The sequence below is a fragment of the Felis catus genome, chromosome A3 (genome assembly GCF_018350175.1).
Source record: "Felis catus isolate Fca126 chromosome A3, F.catus_Fca126_mat1.0, whole genome shotgun sequence".
NCBI classification, from domain to species: Eukaryota; Metazoa; Chordata; class Mammalia; order Carnivora; family Felidae; genus Felis; species Felis catus.
In genome coordinates this window covers 27184693-27211407 of record NC_058370.1, presented here as the reverse complement: position 1 = coordinate 27211407, position 26715 = coordinate 27184693, and the positions used below count along the sequence as shown (strand labels likewise).

General features: G+C 49.0%; 2 protein-coding genes across 2 annotated transcripts; one reads left to right on the top strand and one right to left on the bottom strand.

Annotated features, from left to right (window-relative positions):
- Window positions 1–12262: 12262 nt before the first annotated feature.
- Window positions 12263–15581, bottom strand: DEFB124 (defensin beta 124). The gene is made up of 2 exons (XM_019826691.2): window positions 14895–15581; window positions 12263–12470 (listed from the first exon to the last, which is right to left on the bottom strand). The coding sequence occupies exons 1-2, from the start codon at window positions 14950–14952 to the stop codon at window positions 12316–12318; spliced, it is 213 nt and encodes a 70-aa protein (XP_019682250.1). The 5' UTR covers window positions 14953–15581; the 3' UTR covers window positions 12263–12315.
- Window positions 15582–17780: 2199 nt separating this feature from the next.
- Window positions 17781–25165, top strand: REM1 (RRAD and GEM like GTPase 1). Its single transcript, XM_011280932.3, has 5 exons — window positions 17781–17896; window positions 18919–19329; window positions 20390–20472; window positions 23168–23369; window positions 24572–25165. The coding sequence occupies exons 2-5, from the start codon at window positions 18990–18992 to the stop codon at window positions 24838–24840; spliced, it is 894 nt and encodes a 297-aa protein (XP_011279234.1). The 5' UTR covers window positions 17781–17896; window positions 18919–18989; the 3' UTR covers window positions 24841–25165.
- The last annotated feature ends 1550 nt before the right edge of the window (window positions 25166–26715 follow it).

The window sequence follows — 26715 nt, the reverse complement described above, 5'->3', positions numbered from 1 at the left end:
TTCACAGAAGAAGGAAACTAGGACCCATCATCAAGAATAAAAATAGTTGGGGCACCTGGCTGGCTCAGTCGGTAGGGCGTGTGACTCTTGATCTCAGGGTTGTGAGTTTGAGCCCCAAGTTGGGTGGCTCAGTCAGTTAAGCCTCCAACCTGACTTTTGTTCAGGTCGTGATCTCACAGTTCATAAGATCTACCCCCATGTCAGGCTCTGTGCCGACAGAGTGCAGAGCCTGCTGGGGATTCTCTCTCTCTGCCTCTCACCAGCTCGCTTTCTCTCTCTCTCTCTCAAAATAAATAAACATTAAAAAAAATTTTTTTTTAATTTTAGAGCACAAGTGGAGAATGGGGCAGAGGGAGAGAGAGAGAATCCCAAGCAGCCTCCACGATCAGCGCAGAGCCTAATGAGAGGCTCAATCCCACCACCCTGGGATCATGACCCAAGCCAAAATCAAAAGTCAGTCACTCAACCAACTGAGCCACCCAGATGTCCTGTCTGATAAAAATTTTAACAAAACGTTTTCTAGAACTTGATTAAAATTGTGCACACATTAGCAAATGTTTTGCTAGGGGCATAGACACTGATGATAAAACAATCAATAAAGCACAAATTGAGGAAAATGGTTAACCCTAAGAATACCAGAATTGGAAGGGGTAATGCTAATAGTCTACCATTTTATCTGGACGGTAGGTATAGAGATGTTTGTTGTCTTATTATTTTTATAATATCTTTATATATTTTTTAATATTCTTTTGATTTCTGAGTCTCAAATAAGAATCAAGTTTTTAAAAAAGGAAATAAAATCTGTGAACATTAAGTACCTTAAAATTTTTAAGACCAGAGGGGCACCTGGGTGGCTCAGTCAGTTAAGTGTCCGACCTTGGCTCAGGTCAGGATCTCGCGGTTTGTGGGTTCAAGCCCTGCATTGGGCTCTGTGCTGACAGCTCAGAGGCTGGAGCCCGCTTAGGATTCTGTGTCTCCCTCTTTCTCTGCCCCTCCCCCACTCCCATTCTGTCTCTCCCTGTCAAAAGTAAATAAACATTAAAAAAATTTTTTTTTAATTTTTTAAGACCAGAAGAAAAAGGAAAAGAGAAATCTGTCATGAGGACCTAGAGAAGAAAATATGTGAAAATTATACCATGGGAATGTAAAATAGTGCAACCACTTTGAAAAGACTGGACAGGGGCGCCTGGGTGGCACAGTCGGTTAAGCGTCCGACTTCAGCCAGGTCACGATCTCGCGGTCCGTGAGTTCGAGCCCCGCGTCGGGCTCTGGGCTGATGGCTCAGAGCCTGGAGCCTGTTTCCGATTCTGTGTCTCCCTCTCTCTCTGCCCCTCCCCCATTCATGCTCTGTCTCTCTCTGTCCCAAAAATAAATAAACGTTGAAAAAAAAATTAAAAAAAAAAAAGAAAACACTGGACAGTTTCTCAAAAAGGTTAATGTACCATATGATCCAACCATTCAACACCTAGGTATTTACCCAGGAGAAAAGAAAGCATATGTCCACACAAAGACTTGTATGCAATTGTTCACAGCAGCTTTGTTTGTAATAGTCCCAAACCAGAAACACTCTAAATGTCCATCAACAGGTGAATGGATCAACAAGTTGTGGTATATCCATACAATGGAATACTACTCGGCAATAAAAAGCAACGAACTATTGATACATGCTACACCATGGATGTTCTCCAAATAATTATGCCGAATGAAAGAAACCAGACAAACCACGAGGTATTCTTGGATCGAAAAAGTCTGTACCATCTGACCTCCATACATCCTCCAATTTTGATGGATGGCATTTTGGGTCCCTAGTTATTAGAGTCAATTCAGAAACGGTACTGCCTTTCCCAGATATATAATCCCTCTGGCCAATGGCCACAGGTGCCCTTGGCCTGAAGAAAGATTTTCAGTATGTGCTTGTGGCATTGTTACAGAGTCCTTCCTCAAAGGGACCCAGCCTCCATTTCGGTCAAGGGCCTTTGGGTCTATGAATTTAAATGAGAAGCCATGACTCTCCACTAAGGCAGCTCAGCAAAAGGGTTTTTCCCCACGGCAGGAATTTATCTGTTTTGTCGGCTGCTGAATCCTCAATAGTTAGAATAATGCCTGGTACACAGTAGGTATGCAATAAATATTAGTTGAATTCATGGAAGCAGAGTGTTGATACTAGGGAAGTGCAGCGGGCACCTGAGCTGACGATAGTTGAGAAGGCAACGGAAATCATGAGGCACGCCAGATCAGCGAAGTCTGAGCCTCAACCACATGCTCACTGGACCGCGGATTCAAATTAGGAAGAAACAGAGCAAAACTAATGAACATGCACGCGATGCTGGAAATGTATCATTGAAAATTGCATCTAAATTGTTGTGAAACTAAGGTTTTGGTGTTTTGTTTTTTTTTTTTACCATGTGTTAGATCTACTGAACCATAATTCCCATAAAGCATATATTCACTTGTTCATTCAGTCATATAATAAATATTTGCTGGGGCGCCTGGGTGGCTCAGTCGGTTGAGCGTCCGACTTCCGCTCAGGTCACGATCTCACGGTTCGTGAGTTCGAGCCCTGCGTCGGGCTCCAGGTTAGTCTAGTTACACGGTAGCAAATAAAACAAACGTGAACTTTGTCATCATAGAGTCTACAACCTGCAGAGGGAAAAGGCATGAAACAAGAAATAAATTCATAATTGCATGTGGTGGTAAGGGCTATGAAGAGGGCAGTGATTTAGAACAAGGGATGAGGGGCTCACGAGGGAGGTGGACCTCTGCGAGCTGTCAGAGTGACTCTCTCTGAGGAGGTGGCATTTAACCTGGGATCTGCAGGATGACAAGCCATGCTTGCAAAGAGTGGAGAGCAGGTTTGCCTAAGAAGATTCCAGGTAGAACAGCATGCGCCTAGGCCTTTGTGCCAGCAGGTGGCTTGTTCCAGAGGCTGAAAGAATGACCATGTGGCTAACGCCTGGTGTGCAAGGGAAGAGAGCTACCAGAGGAGATTTGGGAGGCAATGTGATAGGCCACACAATATTTCGATGTTCGTGTTTAAAACACAAGTTCGTGGGGGGCGCCTGGGTGGCGCAGTCGGTTAAGCGTCCAACTTCAGCCAGGTCACGATCTCGCGGTCCGGGAGTTCGAGCCCCGCCTCAGGCTCTGGGCTGATGGCTCAGAGCCTGGAGCCTGTTTCCGTATCTGTGTCTCCCTCTCTCTCTGCCCCTCCCCCGTTCATGCTGTGTCTCTCTCTGTCCCAAAAATAAATAAATGTTGAAAAAATTAAAAAAAAAAAAACACAAGTTCATGGGGCGCCTGGGTGGCTCAGACAGTTAAGCTTCCAACACTTGATTTCGGCTCAGGTCATGATCTCAAGGTTCATGAGCTTGAGGCTTGCACTTTCAAGCAGGCACCATGCTTGGGATTCTCTCTCTCTCTCTCTCTCTCTCCCTCAAAATAAATAAACTTAAAACGCACAGTACACACAAGTTCAGGAACAATTTATGTGTTAAAGGGGAGGATTTGTCTGCCTTTCTTCCAATCGCTTTTATTTACTCTTAGCTTCTGCTTCCTCGGATTATGCCTAACCCACCCCCTTCCCACCACCCACTCCCTTTCAGCTTCCGCTCCAGTTATAAACTGCTTATTCTCTGTATTTCCCAATTCTGTTCCAAAATTCCTGGAACGGAATCTCACTGATGCAGTTAATCCCTTTGTACCAATCCACCCCGTAGGTCGCTGGCCAGCCTCGGGGATTAGGTTGGTTTGGGAAGGTGCCCACCTCTTGTCCAATCGGCTATGTCTGGGGCATGGAGGAGAGGAGTCTCCCGGTTCTGCACAGGACTGTCACTTCATCCAGGCTGTGAGCGGGGTTACAAGAGTGTAAATGGATGGGTCATGCAGCGTTCCACGTATTCACATTTCCATGTATTCTTGCTAGAAACTTCTATAGGGAGGAATAGTCTGCTTTTCCTTTGTGAAGCACAGCCAGCCCCTAGCCTTAGGGGGAAATAGACACCAATGCAATGCGTGTCTTCCTGGAGGAATTCTTGAAGAAGGGTAGGGCCGGGGCCCCCTCCCTCTATCCCCTCATGAGGTTGCACTAACCTATTGGTGAGGGCTCACCGTTCACCGCGTCCTCCTAGACCCAATGCTTCTTTTTATAATAAATATTTTGTAGCGCCCCCTAAAAAAATACTGAAATATTGTAACCTATCTGCTCACATAATTTCAAGAAAAAAAAAATCAAATGAAGCCCTGTAACTATAATATAAAGGGGAAAAGAGACTATTTTATAGTAATATGTATTTTGATGTATAAATACCCTTGAAGACATAATGAAATATGTCAGATCTTGTACCTATACACAGCCTGAGTGCAAAAGCTACAAATGCAGCCTCCATATGCACAATTCAGATACTACCCCAAGTGTTTGCTATCTGTATCCTGACTTTCCAAAAACGGTAAACAACTTGGGTAAAGTTCTAACTGGAACAAAGTATAGTCATTCCTTGATTTACACAGTAGTTTCATTCCAGGAAAATTCAATGTGCAGAAAACACTTGTGAAACAGCCTTAGAGTCTGGGCTCGGAGAATCATAAATGGGTTTCTCACCTGCATAAATGTCTAGCGGAACATTTGAATTTTGTTTGGGAAATGGGTCAATACTTCGTTTTCCAAGACCGTCACACACATTGCATGCCCTCCTGCATCCCGGGTCTCCAAGATACTAAGGACTCCATTAATTTTGACAATCAAAAAACAAGAACAAAAACAAAAACAAAAACAAAAAAACAGAAAATTCCAAAAATAACCCCTAGAGGGCAGTATCTTCCCATTGAGAATCGTCGATCTGCCATTAACAGAGTTCTTTCTGGAGTGTCTGTTCTTTGTGAGACAGATAGAGCTACATCATAAGCCCAGATCAATTACGGAAATTTAACTGAGTGTGCTCAGAATAAAAGAGAGGAAGAAGTACGTTGTTTCCGGGGTTTTTAAAATTTTTTTCTTACTTTTTTTTTCTTACTTTCTAAATCAACCTAGTTTTGCCTTTCTGAACGTTGTATAAAGAGTCATTCAGTATGTTTATCTTTGCATGTGGCTTCTTTTGCTTAACATAATGTTTTTGAGATTAATTCATGTTGTATCAGTATATTGTTATTATTTTTGTTTATTGTTAGTATTGTACTGTATGACTGTAATTCAATTTATCCATCCACTTACTGGACATTTGGATTGTTTCCAGTTATGGGACATTATAAATAAAGCTGCTACAAACATTAATAGAGAAGTCTTTGTAGATACATATTTCTATTTAATTTTATAAGTAACTCTGCAACTGTTTTTCCAAAGGGGTTGTCCGTGTTACATTCCCATCAGTAAGGTATTAGCATTCCAGTTGCTCCATATCTTCACCAACACCCACTATAGTCCATTGTTTGGTTTTTTTAAATCATTCTGGTGAACGTATAACGGTATCCCATTGTGGTTTTAATTTGCATTTCCCTGATGCCCAATGATTTTGAGCATCTTTTCATGGGCTTACTGGCCATTGGTATACCTTCTTTTGGAAAATGTCCGTTTCAATATTTGCCCACTATATAATGAGATTGCCTTTTTCCTGCTGGTTGGTAGGAGCTCTTCATCTATTCTGGAAACGGGTCCTTTGTCAAATACATGTATTGCAAATGTGAGCAATAGCAGCCCAAATAAACCAGAAGAATCCCTCCTTGAGCCAGTGGCTGTGTGAATGAGACATGGGAATTGTCTCAACTCCCATGCAGGAAAAGCATGTGGTAATGAAGGCATCAGGCTGTGTCGTGTGATTCCACTGTGAAGAGATAGTTCTTTTCAACAGAAAGAAATGGCCCATTGATAACAGGTACTCTATAGGATGTAGAGTACAATGGTATTATAACAGCACTGCATGGTGACAGATGGTAGTCGTGTGAGCACATCATAACGTATAGAGGTGTCCAATCATTATGCTGTATACCTGAAACTAATGTAACATTGTGTATCAACAGTACTTCAATTAAAACATAAATTATAAGCGGCACCTGTCTGTTCCAATGGGTAGAGCATGTGACTCTTGATCTCAGGGTTGTGGGTTCGAACCCCATGTTGGGGGTAGAGATTAATGTAAAAAAAATTAAATCTTATAAAAATAGATAAATAAGGGCACCTGGGTGGCTCAGTCGGTTGAGCAACCGACTCTTGATTTTGGCTCAGGTCGTGATCCCAGGGTCGTGGGATAGAGCCCCTGCATCAGGCACCACACTGAGGTTCTCTCTCTTTCTCTCTCTCTCTGCCCCTCTCCCCCACTCACGCTCTCTCTCTCTAAAAAAAATTAAAGAAATCTAAATAAATCCATAAATCCATAAATAAAACGAACATTTAAAAAAATAAAGTCTAATTTGGGGGGCACCGGGCTGGCTCAGTTGGTTGGGCATCTGACATCTGACTTTGGCTCAAGTCATGATCTCACCGTTCGTGAGTTCGTTCATGAGTTCAAGCCGCACTGAGCTCCATGATGAGAGCTCAGTCTGGAGCCCGCTTTGGATTCTATGTCTTCTCTCTACCCCTCCACTCCCCTCTCTCTCTCAAAAGTAAATAAACATTAAAAAAAAAATAAAGTCTATTTTTCTATTTTTTTTTAAAAAGAAAATATCCCCTAAACATAACCAATAACTTCCGTTGGTGTATCACCAGAGAAACATGATGTGTTCCATTGATGGAAGAAAGTTCACAATGTATACCAGTCTTCAAAACAGTGCCCTCCTGAGCCATTGTCAAGGATAATTTGGGCCATATGTGATTGTTGCCTGGCTCTCCCACTTCGAGGTAGCCCTGGCACAATAAGAATTTCCACTCGACATTGAAAATCCAGGTGGGGAAGGGAGTGGGGAGTCACCAAATCTTACCCTGAACCCCCAATAGTACCTATCTTTGTAACTCCCTTATTTTTTCCTTTCTTGTAAGCCCAAAGGAATCCACCTGTCAGCAGAACAAGAGATTCTTCTAATCTCTAATAGAAGAATCTCCGTGAAAATGCATATATATATATGCAAATATATGTAAACATAATATATATATTATGTTATATTATATATATTACATATAATATTATATGTATTATATACGTATATAATATATATGCTAATATTATATATTATATATGTATTATATAATATATATATTATATAACATAATATATATTATATATATGAATAGTACATACACTATATATAATATAATAGATGCGCGTGCACACACACACACACACAGGTTTGTAACTTTTAAAAAATATGGAGGTATCTCCATCCTGAGAATGTATGAAGCAAAAGCTAACAGGGATTATGAGAGTGGTAAATATTTTGAAGCTCATCTATGTTTTATTTTCCCACAATGTGTTCTAACCATTCTATTCAAGTGGTAAAAGTCGGAAAATTTTTAAGATATTTTGGGAGGCATTTTAGTGCTAAAAATCTTGTTTTGCAAGACTAAGCACATATGGAAATTCTCATGATATATTGTGATAAATCGGTAAGTAAAAAAAAAAAAAAGACACCAAAAAATATATGCAGTTTGATTCCATTTTATTTGCAAGTCACATTTCACATGCTTTTTTATTTGTGGGTAGTTGTGCCTAGTGAAAATACGGATGATTTTTACTTTCTTATTTGCACTTCTCTGTTCTCTAACTTTTCTCCAATGAACATATGTCACTCTTACAGTTAGAAAAAGTTATTGGGGCGCCTGGGTGGCTCAGTTGGTGAAGCGTCTGACTCTTGATTTTGGCTCAGGTCATGATCTCGAGGCTCGCGGCATTGAGCCCCGGGTCGGGCTCTGCGCTAACAGCGTTGAGCCTGCTTGGGATTCTCTCTCTCCCTCTCTCTGCTCTCCCTCCCACCATTCTCTCTCTCTCTCTCTGTCTCTCTCTCTCAAAATAAATAAACATTTAAAAAAAGAAAAAGAGGGGCGCCTGTGTGGCTCAGTCGGTTGAGCATCCAACTTTGGCTCAGGTCATGATCTCACAGTCCATGAGTTCGAGCCCCGCATCGGGCTCTGTGCTGACAGCTCAGAGCCTGGAGCCTGTTTCAGATTCTGTGTCAACAACTCTTTGGGGAGTGTCCTGAAATAGTACTTCTGAAGGCCACTGCATCACAAAAATCCCTTCTCCAGCATCCTCCACTCACCTGGCTCACCTTGCACCCCTCCAGGGCCAGGGAGCGCTCTTCCTTCCAAAGCTTCTCCTTCACGATGGCCTGTCCTACCGAAGTGCGGCTACTGTTCTGTCTCAGAGAGAGCCTTGACCTACAGTCCGAAGATTTAAGTCCAAGTCCCCTCTCTGTGCCTCAGGAGCTGTGTAGCTTCGGACAAGTCACTTTCCCTCTCTGAGCTTGGGAGCCTCATCCGTGAAGTATCTTGAGGAATCTTCCACCCTAGAATTGCCTTGTCTCCTTGGCCTGTTAGAGGCATCTATATGACTTTGGAGGTGGGATGTAGGCTTCGATGATGGTCTGTTAGGGTGCTGGGTGGGGATCAGCCATGTGCCTGTGAGGTGTGAGCTCTAGAAAACTAGTCTGTTTCGTCTTGGTTCAGCCCTCAGAAAGATGATGGCTGCCTCTGACATAACGCTCTGAGAGGGACACAGCATCCCTGCTGTAGTAGTCCTGGCAAGAATGCAGGAGCTGAGGGGCGCCTGGGCGGCTCGGTCGGTTGAGCGTCCGACTTCGGCTCAGGTGATGATCTCGCGGTTCGTGAGTTCAAGCCCTGCATGGGGCTCTGTGCTGATGGCTCGGAGCCTGGAGCCTGCTTCGGATTCGGTGTCTCCCTCTCTCTCTGCCCCTCCCCTGCTCACGCTCTGTCTCTCTCTCTCTCTCAAAAATAAACATTCAAAAATGCAAAAGCTGAATCCAATCATGAGCAAACATCGGACAAACTCCAACGGAGGGACATTCCCCAAAGTGACTGGCCTGGACTCCTCAAAAACGTCAACGGCATGAAAGACTGAAGCACTGTTCCAGGTTAAAGGAGATCCAAGAAACCTGACAGCTGAATGTAATGTGTGATCCGGGGGTTCTGTGTTGCTCTAAAGGACTTTTTTGGAATAGCTGGTAAAAGCTGAATAAGATCTGAAGATTAGACAGTGGAACTTTGTCGATGTTAACGTGCTGATTTTTAGAACTGTACTGCGGTTATATAAGAAAATGCCTTTGGGGCGCCTGGGTGGCGCAGTCGGTTAAGCGTCCGACTTCAGCCAGGTCACCATCTCGCGGTCCGTGAGTTCGAGCCCCGCGTCGGGCTCTGGGCTGATGGCTCAGAGCCTGGAGCCTGTTTCCGATTCTGTGTCTCCCTCTCTCTCTGCGCCTCCCCCGTTCATGCTCTGTCTCTCTCTGTCCCAAAAATAAATAAACATTGAAAAAAAAAATTAAAAAAAAAAAAAGAAAATGCCTTTGTTTTTAGGAAGAACCCTCTGAAGTATTTAGGCCTAAAGGGGATCATGTCTGATAAAATATATAATTTTATATATAAATTTATATTTATATATATAATTATATATTTTTATTTATATAAATTATATATAATATATTAATATATATTTATATATTACATATACTTATATATATTATATTATATATATTTATATTTATTTATATATATTTATATATTATATAAATTATATAAATATAATTATATATATTTATATAAATATATAAATATAAAAATTATATAAATATATATATATACTTATATATATAAATATTATATATTTTTATATACACAGAGAGAGAGAGGAAATGATAAGATAAAATGTTAATATTTGGAAAGACCAGGTGAAGGATCTATGGGAATCCTTTGTGCTGTTCCTGCACATTTTCTGAAGTCTGAAATACCGTGGACAAGAAGGCCAGCGGCGTGCCTCTGGCTCAGTAGAAGTGATGGCAACGGCAGTATTTTATTTACTGAGCACTTACAAAGTACCGGATGATCTCACCTGAACCCCCCTACCAGCCGCCCCCTTAAGAGTGATTATGCCCATTTTGCAGAGAAGAATTCTGACATCAGACACAGGAAGTGACCTGCCCTGATCACACGGCCCCCGTGGCCTGTCCGTGACACAGCTGGAAAATGAACTTGAATCTGACTCCTCACTCCCCCAAATCATCGCCGTCTACACTGCAACAAGGTCACAAATTCCCTCACACCGTGTCTGGGACTGTGCAAAAAAAAAAATAAATAAAAAAAACCCAAAAAAATAAAAAAAATAAATTAAAAAAAAGCACAAAAAACAACCAACATAGCTTTACTTTGTGGAACAACGGAGAGGGGAGGGGTCAGAGTGGGGAACTAAATTTAGCTCAACCCAGTTTAAAACTTGGTCTCATTCAACAAGTTAAATAGTCTCTTGAGGTTTCTTGAATTCGGAGAGACTCAGCCTCTCCGGTGTAATTTGCTCAGGCTCTCAGATTCCTCCTTTCCTCCCCTGCTCCTCCCATATATGACGGTTGGGCTAAGGGTGAGGAGATTCAGTGGTCGGGGGCCAGCGGGCATCTGCTGGGATGGGGATGTCACTGAAAGCATCCACTGGCTTTCCAGATACAGCTGGTTGCTGGTGAACTGGTCTGGCCTCCCGCTGACTCATCATACTGGCTAATGTCGCCTCACAGTAGCTCTCTGTGGTTCTGTGGCCAGCTCTGGGGTTCTTGTTCTCTTTCTAGGCTGACACCAGGCCCACCTCGTCCCTACCACATTGGGTCCTAAAACAGGTCCCTGGCCATCGGTTCAATGTCTAGTTCACCCAGAAACTAAGGGGCTACAGAGGCAGGACTGATACTCAGGTGGTAGGCTTTGCTATTAAAATAATTCAGTGCTTCCCTCCTGGTTGGTAAAGAGCTGTTGCCCAAGACCCTTCAGTATCCCCTCCTCTGCTCCAGCTGCCTCTGGCACATTCCCAGGTCCCTGTCATACCAGAAACTAAAGGGTTAACACGGCAGGCCGTCTCCAAGACTGCTCCAGCCCTGAGGCTCAGCATCCCTCCTGATGACATTAAGTATTCTGGAATGTCACCACTGTTCTTAGCCAGGGCAAGCAGGGTCCTTTCCTTACTCCAAGACTACCTGAACTTCTCTGGAAAGTCTCAAAGGACGGTGGATAAGAGCCCCCCTCCGTCACTGGCGTTCCCCTCAACTTATTGAACGTGCCTGCCCTTTCTGGGCTCTGCCCCAGGGGAAGGTGGGTCACCACTGGGGGTCATTCCCCTCTTCCTTCCCCCACCCCCAGGACGTCTACTATAGAGGCTGAAGCACTCAAATCCCAGCCTCCCTTACACCAGGCGTAGCCATGTGACCCAGGTCTGGCTCATGAGAAGGAAGCAGAAGTCTGCTGGGGAGGGGGACCAGAGACAGTTTTTGCTCTCCTGGTAAAGATGAGAAACTAGCTCAATCCAACCCTCCCCCTGCTTCCTGCTTTAAACAAGGATGTTGTGCCTGAAGTTTTGGTAGCCTTATGTGACCAGAGAGGATCCCAAGATGCTTGCCCCCCAACCTAGACGTGGTTGCTGTCTAACGGCAGATAAGCCCATGCAAGTTGAGCTCTCTGTTTTTTCAGCCAGAGGCAATCCTGATGCAGGGCAAAGTCTGCTGGACCACCGCCCTGCCTCTGCTCCTGTTTTCTACCTGTCTTCCGTGCTCACCGATCCCCGGGCCTGGCCGAGGTTGACTTCTCCTCGCTCAGCTTTCCCTGTGTATGCAAAAACTGCTTTCATAAAATCCGTGGTCTTTTTCACCTGGGCAGGCCCTTGAGGTGCTAAAATAGGAGATGAAGGAACGTAGAGAAATCCTTTTGCTCTCTCGGGGGGCCTGCCTTTCAAGCCAAATGCACCAACTCATTGTGAATGCCAAAGTGTATTAACTCTACCATTATTAATCCTTACTATAATTAACTCATTATTATTATTAGCTGATATTATTACTATTAACTCTACTTTTTTTTGGCATTCCTTCTATAAATTCCAAATCTCATGATATTATAATTTATCCCCATTTCACGGATGAGGAGACCCAGGAGGCTTACAGAGATTGAGTAATCTTTCCCGAGTTGGACAGAGTGGAAGGGATAGAGGCAGGACCGGAACCATTTACAACAGTCATTAATACCCACTCTCCCCGGGCACCTCCCCTCCCTCCACCAACCAACCCTCTATCCCTCCCATACGGGACCTCGCCCACCCCCACATCCCCAGCATGAGGGTGGCAGGGTGGTGAGCAAGCAAGAGGAGACGGGCAGCAGCAGGTGTTTATTGGACAGCAAGGGTGTCAGCCCAGAACCAGCTACACAGGTTCAGTCTTAGAGGGCAGAGGCCTGATTCCATAGGCGACACAGCACAGGGAGGCATCTGGGCACATGTGCATGTAGGTTTCATGCCTGGTACAGTAAGTTCGGCAGGCCCCTTGGCCTTTCCAGCACCGCTTGAATTCACTTCTCCCTATGCAGAGGAAGACCACAGGTCACAGAGCAGCCCATGGGTTGCAGGTTAGACCACTGTTCACAGGTTTGACCATAGATCAAGGGTTAGGCCACAGGTCACAGATCAGACCACTGTCCACAAGTTAGGCCGCAGGACCCAGGTGAGATCACAAGTCACCGTTTAGCTCTCTGGTCGTTGTGTTAGGTGACTGGTCATACGACATCCCACAGGTCATAACTGAGGCGACAGGACATGAACTCTGACCACAGGTTAGACTAGAGGCAACAGACCAGACCACTAGTCACGGATGAGACAACTAGTTACAAATGAGCCCACAGATTTCAGTCCAGGTTAGCCTATAGATCACAAGTTAGACCACTGGTTACAAGTTGGAAACTAATTTCTTGTCCAGGTTAACCCACACCCCAGGTACACTCTAAGCGCTTTTCATAACAACACTGTACAATTATGGTTGGTCTTATTATGATCCCTGTGATACAGGGGAGGAAACTGAGGCACAGAAAGATTAACAACCTTGCCCAAGTTTAGAGAGTCATTAAGGAGCAGGGCCAAGATTCAAACCCAGGTAATAAGGCTCTAGAGTCCACTTATAACCATAGCATAAACTGCCTCACACATATGGATCCATTTAATGTTAGTGGAGGAATTTCTACCCATGGGCTATGGAAAAGGTAGGGCTTTGGAGGAATGCGTCCTGTGCCCCCCTAAGGTCCTCTAGGAGGCCTCAGGTTCCTCAGCTGTATAACTCCCTTTCAGGGGGGCAGTTATAAGGGATTTAATCATTTTAGCACAGTGCCTGGCACACAGTAAATACTCAATAAATGGAAAGGGAGATTATCAGAATGACAGCTTCCGGTGGGGGGGGGGGGGGCAACCAGGACTCATTGGAGGCCAACCCTCTCATTTTATGGATCAAGAAAGGGACTCACCCAACTTTTCCCAGCCAGTAAGCGCTGGGTCTGGAACAGGAACCCGAGCCCCTGACCCCCAGGTGAGGGCGGTTCCTACAACCACTCTTTTTTTTTTTTAATTTTTTTTTCAACGTTTATTTATTTTTGGGACAGAGAGAGACAGAGCATGAACAGGGGAGGGGCAGAGAGAGAGGGAGACACAGAATCGGAAACAGGCTCCAGGCTCCGAGCCATCAGCCCAGAGCCTGACGCGGGGCTCGAACTCATGGACCACGAGATCGTGACCTGGCTGAAGTCGGACGCCTAACCGACTGCGCCACCCAGGCACCCCTCCTACAACTGCTCTTGACACATCATCACATCTTGACCTTCCAGTGACCCTGAGACCCAGAGGTGCTGTTTCCTCCTACATGGTCTGTATTCCCCGCCACCCTTGCTCCACTTCTCTCCTGGTACCCCCCACTCCAGCCACGCTGGCCCCCTCACTGCTCTTCAGACACCCCCGTCATTCTTCTGCCTCCTGCTGCTTGTAAAGATCTTCTTTATATTCTCACTGTAGTCAGATCTCCGCTCAAGCCGACCTTATATACAAAATCGTTAAAGGGGCGTCTGGGTGGCTCAGTCGGTTAAGTGTCCGACTTCGGCTCGGGTCATGATCTCGCGGTCCGTGAGTTCAAGCTCCGTGTCAGGCTCTGTGCTGACAGCTCAGAGCCTGGAGCCTGCTTCGGATTCTGTGTCTCCCTCTCTCTCTGCCCCTCCCCTGCCCTCTCGCTCTCTCTCTCTCTCAAAAATAAATAAACCTTAAAAAACAAATAAAGAAAAACAAATAAATTGCTGAGGTTGGGTGATGATACACAGAGGGTTTTTATACTATCTTTTATTTGCGTTTGGCATATTCTAAAATACGGTTTCTTTTGAAAACTTACATCATTACATTAGTCTCTATTTTTGCATATGTTTACATTTTTCCGTAATAAAATGGTTCTCGTTAACTCACCTTGTTTCTTGTGTTGGTCTCTCCACTTTCATGTAAATTTCAAGGTTTTCAAAAAACAAAAACAAACAACCACGCAGGGCCTCCCGTGACCCTCCCCATCAGCTCTCCCATCCTCCCCAACATGCACACACCGCCCTAACCCCTTGTCCTGCTTCTATGCTGCTTAGCACTTACCACCACCTGACACATGATGTGCTTATTTGGTTCTTTTCTGTCTAAAATTATCAGCCCCATGAAAGCAAGGACGTTTTTTTCCTCTCCCAGCGGTTGTCATAGTGCTGGGACACAGTAAATGTTTTTCAGATACATATTTGTCGAGTGAGTCCCATTTTAAAGATTAGGAAACTGAGGTGCAGACTGACTTAGAAAGCTGCCCTAAGGTGCCCAGCAACTCAGTGGGGGGGCCAGAACTCAATCACTGGTCTAGGCCTCCTCTGTCCCCCAGAATCTGGGAGGCTCTCCCTCATTTCTGCACACACACACACACACACACACACACACAGGTGATGTTACCTGGTGGCACATGACCCAGGACCAGGAGGGCCACAGTCAGCAGAAGCAGCTGCGTCATGGCCACAGGGCTTCTGGGGAGGCCACCAAAGGAGCCAGGCTTACTGAGCCCTGCTGCCTGCGGCCCAGCCTTTATCGGGCTGCAGATCAAGGCAGGAGCGTGGGCAGCAGGAGACCTAAGTGGGAGGCCGGGGCTCTGTGGTCCTGAGGCTATAACTGGATCTCAGCCAGCTATGTGGGGAACTGGTCGGCCATACCTGCCAGAGATTGCTGAGCTCTGAAGCTACGGACAGGATTTCCTGAAGCGATGTCTGAGGTCAGAAGCTAGACATCCTCTCCACCTGAGAGGGTGGGGAAAGGTGGGGCTTCAGAGAAACCTGGTTCAATGCCAGCGTCTCCCTCTAATCGCTGTGCTACCTTGGACAAATCATGTCACCTCTCTGAGCCTCAGGCGGTCATCGAGGAAATGATGACAGGCCCCCCTTGCAAGGCTAAATACACGGGCCAGAACTCACTAACCCTTTCAAACAAGCATGTATTTAGACCACTTGGAAAATGGAAAGACTAACAGTACTGACCTCACAGAGACGAATGGCTACCTAGCTCATTTAGAGGATTAAGCAAAATAGTACAACGGTTCTCGAAGTGTGATACCCACACCAGCATACAGCAGCAATACCTGGGGCTTGTTAGAAATGCAAGTCCTTGGGGCGCCTGGGTGGCGCAGTCGGTTAAGCGTCCGACTTCAGCCAGGTCACCATCTCGCGGTCCGTGAGTTCGAGCCCCGCGTCAGGCTCTGGGCTGATGGCTCGGAGCCTGGAGCCTGTTTCCAATTCTGTGTCTCCCACTCTCTCTGCCCCTCCCCCATTCATGCTCTGTCTCTCTCTGTCCCAAAAATAAATAAAAATGTTGAAAAAAAAAATTAAAAAAAAAAAAAAAAAGAAATGCAAGTCCTTGGGGCGCCTGGGTGGCTCAGTCCGTTGAGCGGCCGACTTCAGCTCAGGTCATGATCTCACACTCCAATGATCTCACACTCCATGAGTTCGAGCCCCGCGTCGGGCTCTGTGCTGACCGCTCAGAGCCTGGAGCCCGCTTGGGATTCTGTGTCTCCCTCTCTCTCTGCCACTCCCCCGCTCATGCTCTGTCTCTCTCTGTCTCAAAAACAAATAAAAACATTTCTAAAAAAAAAGAAATGCAAATCCTCACGCTCTGCCCAAACCTGCTGCATCAAAAGCTCTGGGTGCAGGTCCCAGCAAGCTGTGGATTAACAAGCCTCCAAATGATTCTAATGCACAGCTAAAATTTGAGGACCACTGACACCATATGTGCAAACAGCTTAGAACAGTGTCCTACCCAGGCATCTGAGTTGCCTCTTGAGAGAGGAATAGCAGAAACAGAATTCCAGGCAGAAGGAACAGAATGTACCTGAAAGAGTGGGGCATGGCCAGAGAGGGGCTCATTAGGAGGAGAGATTGGAAACGGCCCTGCAGAGGATAGGAGCCAGAGCACGAGGGGCCTTGAATGCCAAGCTCAGGCTGTAAGCGTTGTGTAACCTGTCCAGATATCACTGTGAAATAAAGAAACTGAAACCTCAAGAAAGGAGGTGTGTTGCTCAAGGCCGTACAGCAATTGAGCCACAGAGCTGGGACTGGAAACCAAGTTGCCTCACTCCCAGACAATGTGCGACATGACATCAGTCACAGCCCATCTTGTAGGTAGGGAAAGGGACTCTCAGAAGGCCAGAGCACAGAGCACAGACATGAGGGGGCTCAGCGTCTGCCCAGAGCCCTGCGGGGCTGAGCTAATCTACAGGCTGCTGTGGGAGTTGCTCTGAGCTGCACACCTGGACCCCCTCAGCCATGACAATGAGCTCCACCCACAAGTACAGCCTGCTCTGCGTGGCCCCACACACAAACCTGCCCTCCCCAGTCCCTCATGATCTCAAAGGAAGCACCCTGCCCAAAGAGCCTGGATCCTAGCCCCTTGGATGGCCCAAATCACCAGTTCCCTATAGCCAACAGCTCTACTCTATCAGCATCACAGTGTCTCTCTCCTTCAAGTGCCTAGGAAGATTTTTTTTTTTTTTTTCTAAGCCACGGCGGTGAAAGAAAGGGACAGTGGGTTTCGAGGCAGAAACCTGATTCCCGGGGCCAGGTAAGCTTCAGTTAAATATCCTTTCAGTGTTGTGTCGGGATTAAATGAGCTAATAATCTAGGCAAAGTGCTCAAATCATACTAGCCACAGCCCAAATGCTCAGTAAATATTCATCAAAGAGGGGACAGCCATTCTTCCAGACACGGGACAGACTCCTGCATAAAGAGTGCTTAACCCAGAATTTGGTGAATGAATGAATGGGATGCCAAAATCAGGTATCAGAAGTCTTCAGCGCAGACCTAAGCTCCCTCCTCCCCTGGACCCACCTCCAAAATTCATTCACCATCCAGAGGAGAGTTTCTCAAACTGGGGGCCCATGAACTCAGCATAAAGGTCACTTTGGGCACTTACTTGTTTGAAATGCAGATTCCCAACCCCCTCTCCCAGAACTGCTGAATCCGCCTCTCTTGGAGGGTGGGCCCTGGGAATCAACATTCAACCAGTTCCGCAGGTGGTTTCTGCGAGGGCGAAATAAAGTGGGTGCACCCGGTTGCGGGCGTGAATGCAGAAGAGGATCCAGACCCAGGAATTCAGAAACCCCATCTCTCCTCTCTCGCTCCCCCCCCCCGCCCCCCGCAACCCTGACACCGCCACTACCACCCCAGGCGAAGGACTTGGGGCCGTGGGTCAACTGAGCTCGGTGAAAAGTCGTTCCGCGACCGAGGCCTCGGGGCGGGGACCCCGGGGCTGCCCTGACAGGGCGGGGCTGGACGGGGCGGGGTCTCGGCTCCTCCCCCGGCCCGGGCGGCGGGGCGGGACTGGCCCGAGGGGCTGCGCGCCGAGGCGGTGGTGCAGCCTGGAGCACCCGGCAGCTGCGGCGGCCGGGGACCCTGGACCCCTCCTCAAGCGAGGTAAACGCCCGCGCAGCCCGCCGCCAACTTAGTCAAGTTGGAGCGGAGTTCGCCAGGCGCCTGCACGGGGGGCTCTGCGGCGCAGGCAGGGGCGAGGGAGGCCTCGAACCCGCGTCCCCGGGGTGAGGGTCCTCCGACCTGGGACCCGGAGGGTTGGATAGCCTCGGACAAGGAACCCTCCCGGGATCAGGGGACTTACATCCAGGACCCTGGGCGGGGGAGGCCTGGACTCAGACCCCGGGAAGGGCACATGCGCCCCAGGGCCCTGGAGGTCTCCTCCCCGCCCCCTTCCAGGACCCTGTCCTGTCACCAAACCTGGGGCCCGGCTGCCTCGCAACCCCTGCCCCCCAGCAGCCGCTGGAGGCTGTCGCGCCAGCATCTCCTGAATTTTTCACGTAGGGGGCGGGCCGGACACGCCGTTCCCATGGCACCAGGGCTCTCGAGTTACAGCCCAGGGAACCCCGAGATTCCCATCGCCCTTCGGAATACCAACCCACCCCGTGCTGCCTCTTAGCCCTCAGCGGAAGTGAACCCCCCAGGGGCCCTCAACCCTCCTCCGTACCCCCCCCCCCCCATCTGAACCTTGGGGAAGTGAGCTGTGGGGTAGGGGAGGGCCGGGGCAATTCAGGTGCCTTTCAGAACGTAGGTCCCATGTTCCGAATGGGAGGGACACGTCTGTAGACAGGGTGTGTGCATGCTTGTATGGATCCCACCTCCCTGCTGCCCCTCTGCCTGTCTCTGCCTGTGTGTCCTGGGGTATTCCGTCATCCTCAAGGCATAGGAAGTGACCTCTGGGTGTGCATGCGTGTGCTCACAGCCTGCACGCTCACCCCTCCCAGCCTGCTCTAGGCTTACTCTGGCCCTGAAGCCAGGAAGCCTCCACCCCAAGGAGCTGAGGTGCCTCCTCCTGTCATTTGAACAAGAGAAGGTTTGGGAGGAAGTCATCTCAGAAGCTCATCTGGACCCTGCAGAAGGGGGTGACAGCACCTGGCTCACTGCCCATTCCTGCTTCTTGCTCACAGAGGGAAGGAAGGAAGGAAGGAAGGAAGGAAGGAAGGAAGGAAGGAAGGAGCAAAGCCCCTCCCACCCAAGGATGACACTAAACACCCAGCAAGAAGCAAAGACCCCCCTGCGTCGGCGAGCCAGCACTCCACTGCCCTTGTCTGCCCGGGGCCACCAACCTGGCCTCTTGTGTACAGCACCTTCCACAAAATCCCAGCATCCCCGGCTGGGCCAGTCAGCCTCCCTCAATCCTCCCCCCCGGCAACCTTCACCTGCCCCCAATGGTTGGTCCTCTGAATCCAGCGACTCTGAAGGCTCCTGGGAGGCCCTCTACCGCGTGGTACTGCTTGGAGATCCTGGCGTAGGGAAGACCAGCCTGGCCAGCCTCTTTGCAGGGAAGCAAGAGCGAGACCTCCATGAACAGCTTGGAGGTAGGGACTCTGTGGGCTGGGCTGGGTTGTGGCCACAGGAGTAAAAGCCCTGTAGTCAGGGGCACAAGGCTGCCAAGAACAGTTGTGCAACTCACACACTGCTCAACTCTAAAGGGCATCATTCACATAGACTGTGAAGTGAATGATGCCCCCTGACAGTCGTGCAGGGCACAGCCCACACAATGGTCTAGAGGAGGGAAATTTGTTGAATTGTGAGAATTTTGCCAGTTTCTCAGGGATGATTAATTTCCATGTCATAAGGGAAGCAATTCTGAGCTCCATGAGTCTCAAAGGGAAAGAAATAAGTAGGCTTCCAGCCAGCTCAGAAACTCCCAGCCCCAACTTCCACCTCTCAGATCCTCCTACCTCCACAGACAACCATCCACGCCCACCATGACCAGCAGCAAAATTAAGATCTTGACCCAAATGGAGACTTCCCAGGTTCCCTTATCCTCAAGTGATGCAGTGAGCAGAGAGAGCCGGGGGCCCCAGGATGAGGGGAGAAGGGACAGGACAGAGGAAATGAAGACGGGTCCCTACAGGACTAGCTGAGAGTCCACAGGATGAGTAGAGAGGGAGGTTGGTTAAAAGCAAAGAGAAAGTGGGGACACTCTGGCCAGGCCCCTTCTCTAGCCTTGACCCCTCTGAGTGTGAGAACCCATAGGAGGCATGTACATACGTGTACCTGTAGGCATGACCGATGGGGAGACTGAGGCCCAAAGAGGGTTCATACGACCTGCCTGAAGCATGCACTAAGCCAGGGACAGAACAGGAATGAGAGAATTCCCAGCCAGCTTTAACCCCACCATCCCATATGTGTCAACCAACAACCAAAGTAGCAAAAGTTTTCTCAGCACCTAGTATGTGTCAGATATCTTGCTGGCAGCTGGGGAGACATGGGCTCCTCGTGGAGCTTCCTGACCTGTCAGGAGAGACATCAAGCAAGTGCGGGGAGCACTTCCAACACAAGTGGAGGGGGCGCTGTGATCAGAAAGGGGAGGCCACACCCTCCCCAGGCCTGCTCCTCCTCCCTGAGATCTGGCTCTTCCCTTGGTTGCAGAGGACGTGTACGAGAGGACCCTCACGGTGGATGGAGAGGATACCACGCTGGTGGTCATGGACACCTGGGAGGCTGAGAAACGGGTATGGCACAGCAGGCAGGACTTGGCGGGGTGGGGGGGGAGGTGCTGAGCCTAGGACCAGACCCCTGTCCCCTCCTCGGACACTACAACAGGGACATGGCAGAGGCCATCCTCGGCAACCCCCAAGGCCAACAACTCCCAAGCAGCCTTTGGAACCAAAGACTGAAGAACCTCATGACCGTGAGTCCTTTCTCACTCCACTGATGCCCTCTACAGCCGTCCCAGGATGTGCTTCTCCCCCTGCCGACCCCCACCTTGTCCTCAGCACCCTCATCCCACACACTACCCCACACACACTGTGCAGAAGGAGGAACACTGCATTTAGCACCAAAATGTCTGAGGGTAAACCGACCCCCTTTCTCTTGGCCTACCAGCTGTGTGGCTTTGTGCAGGTGACTCACCAGTCACCCTGAGCTTCAGTTTTCTCAGCTGATAGATGGGTTGATCGTTCCTGCCTTCCTTACCAGCTGTTTTTTTTTAAGTCCTTATGCAATTTCACAGTGGTGAGCAAGCGGTGTGCAGCATGAGACAATGCTGAAAATAGGTGAAGAGATGTAAATAATGATCATTCTAATGACTCGTAACTTGGTAGCTAGTAAAGAAAGAAACCAAAGGAAGTCCTTCCCTACCCCCTTCCAGAGCAGGAAGAAAGCAGACAGGGATATGTCCCTGTTATGCTTGTCTCGCCTTGTCTGAGTTTTCTTTTTTCTTGCTATACAGATAATACATGCTCACTGTAGAACTTTGAAGAAATACAACCAGAGAGAAGGATGTAAAAATCACCGGGAGCCTATCTCAGTAAGGGGTAGGCCCCGCCCCTAACATGCAGAGAGGCCTCGCCCATGGGGTGGGGCTTAGGAGGGCACTGTTGGGTGATTGGCCAGAATGGCTGACAGCCCTAGCGATAGGCAGAAAGGATGGGGACGAAGGAGCTAAGTGGCCAATTCTTTTCGGGCAGAATGAAAGAACACCCAAGTCCAAATGAGCGTGATGAGGATGATGACGGTCTTCCTAACAGCAGCTGGCTTTTATGCAGCTGGGTGGAAGCCCACCCTTTTCCCAAGTGTCAGCCCCTGTGCTAAGCTCTGTATGTATATTATGATGTTCAGGCAAAGCAAAATCCGTGAGTATTCTGATTCTCATTCTACTGATGAGTAAACCAAAGCTCAGAGAGGTTCAGTAATGGGTCCAAAGTTGTCAGAGAGCAAGTGGAATTCAAACCCAGATCTGTAAGACTCTGATCCTGTATTCTTTTTTTTTAAGTTTTTTTTGTTTTTGTTTTTTAATTTTTTTTTAACATTTATTTATTTTTGAGACAGAGAGAGACAGAGCATGAACGGGGGAGGGTCAGAGAGAGAGGGAGACACAGAATCTGAAACAGGCTCCAGGCTCTGAGCAGTCAGCACAGAGCCCGACGCGGGGCTCGAACTCAGGGACTGTGAGATCGTGACCTGAGCCGAAGTCGGACGCTTAACCGACTGAGCCACCCAGGCGCCCCTGTTTTTGTTTTTGTTTTTTTGAGAGAGAGAGTGAGAGAGCAGGGGAGGGGTGGAGAGAGAGAGAATCCCAAGCAGGCTCCGTGCTGTCAGCGCAGAGCCCAATGTGGGGCTCAAACTCACAAACTGTGAGATCATGACCTGAACCAAAATCAAGATTCAGCTGCTTAACCAACTGAGCCACCCAGGTGCCCTCCGAGTCTGTACTCTTATGCACGAGGACTGTCCCTCTCCATCGCCACTGGGAACACCACCTTCTGAGCCTTCAGCTGGGGTTTCACCCCTTTACCCATTCATTAAAAAACACTAGTGGGATATGTATCACGGGCCAGGACACTGGAGACCCAGCAGCGTATAAGATAGATGCGTTCCCTGGCCTTATGGAGCTCACAGGCTGGTGAGGGAGGGGCTACCTTTGAATGCAGTTGAAAATCCTATGGGGTAGAGTCCAGTGAATTAAGAAAAGGGATCAGCCTGAAAGTCCCATTTGGGAGGCAGGCAGGGGGAGGAGTACTGGAACTGGAATTCTGTGCCCAGCTGGCTGGCTGTATGGCCTTGAGAACGTTTTCTCTCTCCTCTGGCCCTTGGGATTCCTACAACTAAAATGGGGAAACTGGTTCAGTTTGAACAAGTTGGTGACGGTGGAGGGTCGAGGCAATTTCCAAAAAGGGTCCACAGTAGCAGTGTCATTGGATTGAGTATTTATTTACTTAGTTACTTATTTATTTGAGAGAGAGGTGGGGGGAGGGAGGGAGGGAATCTTAAGCAGGCTCCTTGCTGTCAGTCTAGCAAGACTGAGCCCTCCTCAGAAACCAGACACAAGAGCTGAACCCTTCTCAGCAGGAAGAGAAACCAAACAAATCTTTGGTCTCCAGTGTCCAGCCCACACTAGGAATCCAGGAATGAGAAAATATAGTCAGGTGGGTTCACTAGCCCAATTTTGCAAAGAGAAACTGGGGCTCAGAGAGGGTTGGTGGTTTGCCCACGGCGACGATACAGACAACAACGGCAGAATTTGTTCCTCAAGCCTGTCTAGATTGTAAGCCTCAGCCCCGGTCCACCCATCAGACCATCCATCCCAGCCTCAGCCCGGGTCCACCCATCAGACCAATCCAGCCCCACCTTTCGCAGCGACGCCCCTCTGGCGGAGAGGTAGGTACCTTACGGTTTGAGGACAGGCCTGGGGTCCCTCTGTTGCAGGATGAAAGCTGGAGCCAGGATTCATGCCTGCAGGTGGGCAGCGCCTATGTCATCGTGTATTCCATCGCAGACAGAGGCAGCTTCGAGAGTGCCTCTGAGCTCCGCATTCAGCTGCGGCGCACGCATCAGGCCGACCACGTGCCCATCATCCTGGTGGGCAACAAGGCTGACCTGGCACGCTGCCGGGAAGTCTCCGTGGAAGGTGAGCCGTCTACTCCACCTTCCTCCTCCAGCTTTCTCTCTGCCGCTAACCCTAACCCTGGCCCCATCCTGCATCTACTTGCCTCAGCCTGAAAGCTAGGAACTGTCCTCGCCTCCTCTCTCACTTCCGGAAACCAGTCCCCCAAATCCTGTGAGGCCCACCTCCCTTAACCCCACGTTCCCTTCCCCCCATGCCCACAACCTCTGCCCCATCCTGGCATCTCCACCTTAGTCTGGACCAACCCCCCTACTTCTCTCTCCCCGTTCAATCGGTTCTCCTCGCCAGCTGCCAGAGTTTTCCAAAACCAGATCTGACCTTGTCACTACTTTGCGTAAAAAATCCCCCTATGGCTCCCCCATGCCCTTAATCAGAGACACTTTATCCACCGGACGGGATAGGTCCACTGCCTACAATCTTTTCAGGGGCTTATACCTGAGACCTGAAACAATTATGAGCTCCAAAACAAATACAGTGAGAAATTTGTAAATTACAATTTCACAAAGCTTTAATCATCTGCAAAACTTCATATTGTGACAGCCAACAACTGCAAACCAAAACGTTTAGTTATATACAAGTTGTATTTAAAGTGGGATGGGCAATTAATTTCAATACATTTGATAAATTCAATACATTTGATGGGACCCATAAAGATCTCAAAATGGCCTTCCTCACAGGGCAAAATCTAAAAAATATGGAAACTGAGAGCCAGAGAAGGTAAGCCAGCTCCACGGGGTCACCAGCCACTGGGGGCTAGAACCCAGGCCCCTGTCTCCCAGCCCAGTGGCTTCCTGGAGATGGAAGATGATCTATGCCTTGTGAGCAAACATCCCCAAATTCCGCAGCAAAACCCCCAGGCGATTTTGTGCAAATGCTGTCCCAGATCTCATCCCAAACCTCCCAAATCAGATTCTTGGCTGGTGGTTTCAGGAATCCGCATTTTAACAAGCTCCCCCAGATAATTCTAATGCACAGCTTAGACCCTTTACCTGGCATTCAAGACCCTTCCCAGCCTCGCTTTGCATCAGTATCAGTCACTAGCCTGTGCACTAACTCCTCAGAGCCGGGTCTCGTTGTCCTCGGAATCCCCTGGCACCCAACGCAAGTTAGGGCACAAAGAAAAAAGTGACTCAGCTTGAGACTCAACGCACCTCTTCCTACCTTTATGTCCCCCTCCACCCGGCCCGTCTGACCCCGCCCCTCAGAGGGCCGCGCCTGCGCGGTGGTGTTCGACTGCAAGTTCATCGAGACGTCGGCCACGCTGCAGCACAACGTGGCCGAGCTCTTCGAGGGCGTGGTGCGCCAACTGCGCTTGCGCCGCCGGGACAGCTCGGCCCCGGCGCCTCCCGCGCCCCGACGGCGCGCCAGCCTGGGTCAGCGGGCTCGTCGCTTCCTGGCACGGCTGACGGCCCGCAGCGCCCGCCGGGCACTCAAGGCCCGCTCTAAGTCTTGCCACAACCTGGCGGTGCTCTGAGGCCGCCCTGCCTCCTGGGGGTGGCGGAACACTGGGCTGCATTCTGAGCTCCACCGATGCCACCGAGGGTCCTCGACGCAGTTGCCTGGACTCGGCACAGTGGGCTGTGCCTGTCCGCTGCCCCGAGGGCCGCAGCATCTCCCAGAGCTGCAGCTTCAGGGACCCCCTCCGCCCCAGGAAGGGGTGGACAGACTATGGGACCGAAGCCTCAAGTTGGGCACAGCGTAGGGTTTTGTTTTTGTTTTTTTACGTGGTGCGTGTCTTTTTGTAAAAATCTTCCTTGTCCCTTGGCTCTGGCCAACTCACAATAAACAGACCAGAAGGATGTCCTGTCTTTTGGAATCTTCCAGGCATCTCCACCTCCCACTCTCCCATCTACACTGGTCGCAGATTGGGTTAACCTGCTGACTTGGGTCAAGGTCAGTCAGTCAAATCATTGGATCAATTGTGTGTTCAGGCCCTTCTCCCCTTCTCTGAACCACTGGGCATGGCCCCTGTGTGGCACCCCTCGCGCCCCCTCCCCCATCTTCGAGGGAGACCCCGTGGAGCATAAACAACCACAGTTCAGTGTGCCGACCTCTTATTTTCTCATAAGCCCATTTTTTTAGATTGTAGATTCATAAAATCTTATCTGGAAGGAATCTCAGCATTCATCCTCACGATGTAATAGCTATCGTTTGTTAGGAGCTGTGTTCTAAGCTGTCACAACTAGGAATTGATCTTCACAAACCCTGTTTACTAATTAGGAAAATAGACCAATAGACGGTGAAGGTCCGCGGTCAAGATCATTTAGCTACTATAAGTGAAGTTGTCAAAATTCCAATCCAGGCTTGTCAGGCTAGGGTTTGTGCCCTTATCTGCAGTCCTCTTGGAGAATGTGACAAAAAGCTATAGAGTCCTGGGGAAGGGGACTTTCAAACACAAGTTTGCATATGATTTAACCTGGAGGGGGATCCTTGCCTCCATGAAACCCATCCATTAATCCCCAGGATTAGTTCAACTCATTCATTTTTCTGAGTGTGGGAACTGAAGTCCAGAGAGAGGAAGTGAGCATCCCAGCGTCGCCCAGCTAGGGAGGGTGAGGACTAGACCCCAGGACCCAGCCTCCTCTCATGTCTGCGCAGGAAGTAGGAGGTAGTGAGGCATCCAGCCTGGCTGGGGCTCTGGGGCTGAGGCTGGACCTTAGGGGTCAGGTCAGGAGTTTCCAGCCGAAGGGGAAAGGGGTGTCACTACTTTGAGAGGAGAACAAGATGCGAATGGTTGGGACCATCATGTCCCTGACGCCTGACACCCCTGCCCCCAACCAGCTGCCCGCCCGGATGCCTTGGCCACCAGGAACACGGTGCCAAAGAAGGCTGGAGCTTGGGGCAGACGAGCCCCATATCCTCCGTCTTCAAGCCCCCAGTCTTGCCAGCAGGGCACTGATGGCCCATTTCCTCATCTTAACTCCAGCTCGGGTTGAGGGAGGAGGAGGGGGGTCTTCCCCCACCCCAAGCTGTCTCTGGCCTGCGGTTGTGGGGGAGGGGCTCCAGTTGTGGAAAGTTGGCAGAGGCAGCCGGCAGCAGCCGGAGAGTGGAAAAAATGATATCAAACCCGGAAAAATGCAAGCCGGATGGAGGGCCTGAGTGGGCCCTGGGAGGTGAGAGGGAGGGAGGGAGGGAGGGGGCCCCACAGGCTGAGAAAGGAAGAGGGGCCAGGGGGAGAGCACAGGAGCTGGTTTTGAGAACACTGAGGGGTAATCGCTGTCATTTCTTCCTTTCTTCATCCACAAATGTTTATTGAGGGCCTACTAAGTGCGGGGCACAGTGCCAGGCTCTGGGGAGGTAGAGGCAAACCGAAGCAGTAGGATACTGCTCCCTGGAGCCCCCGTCTGGT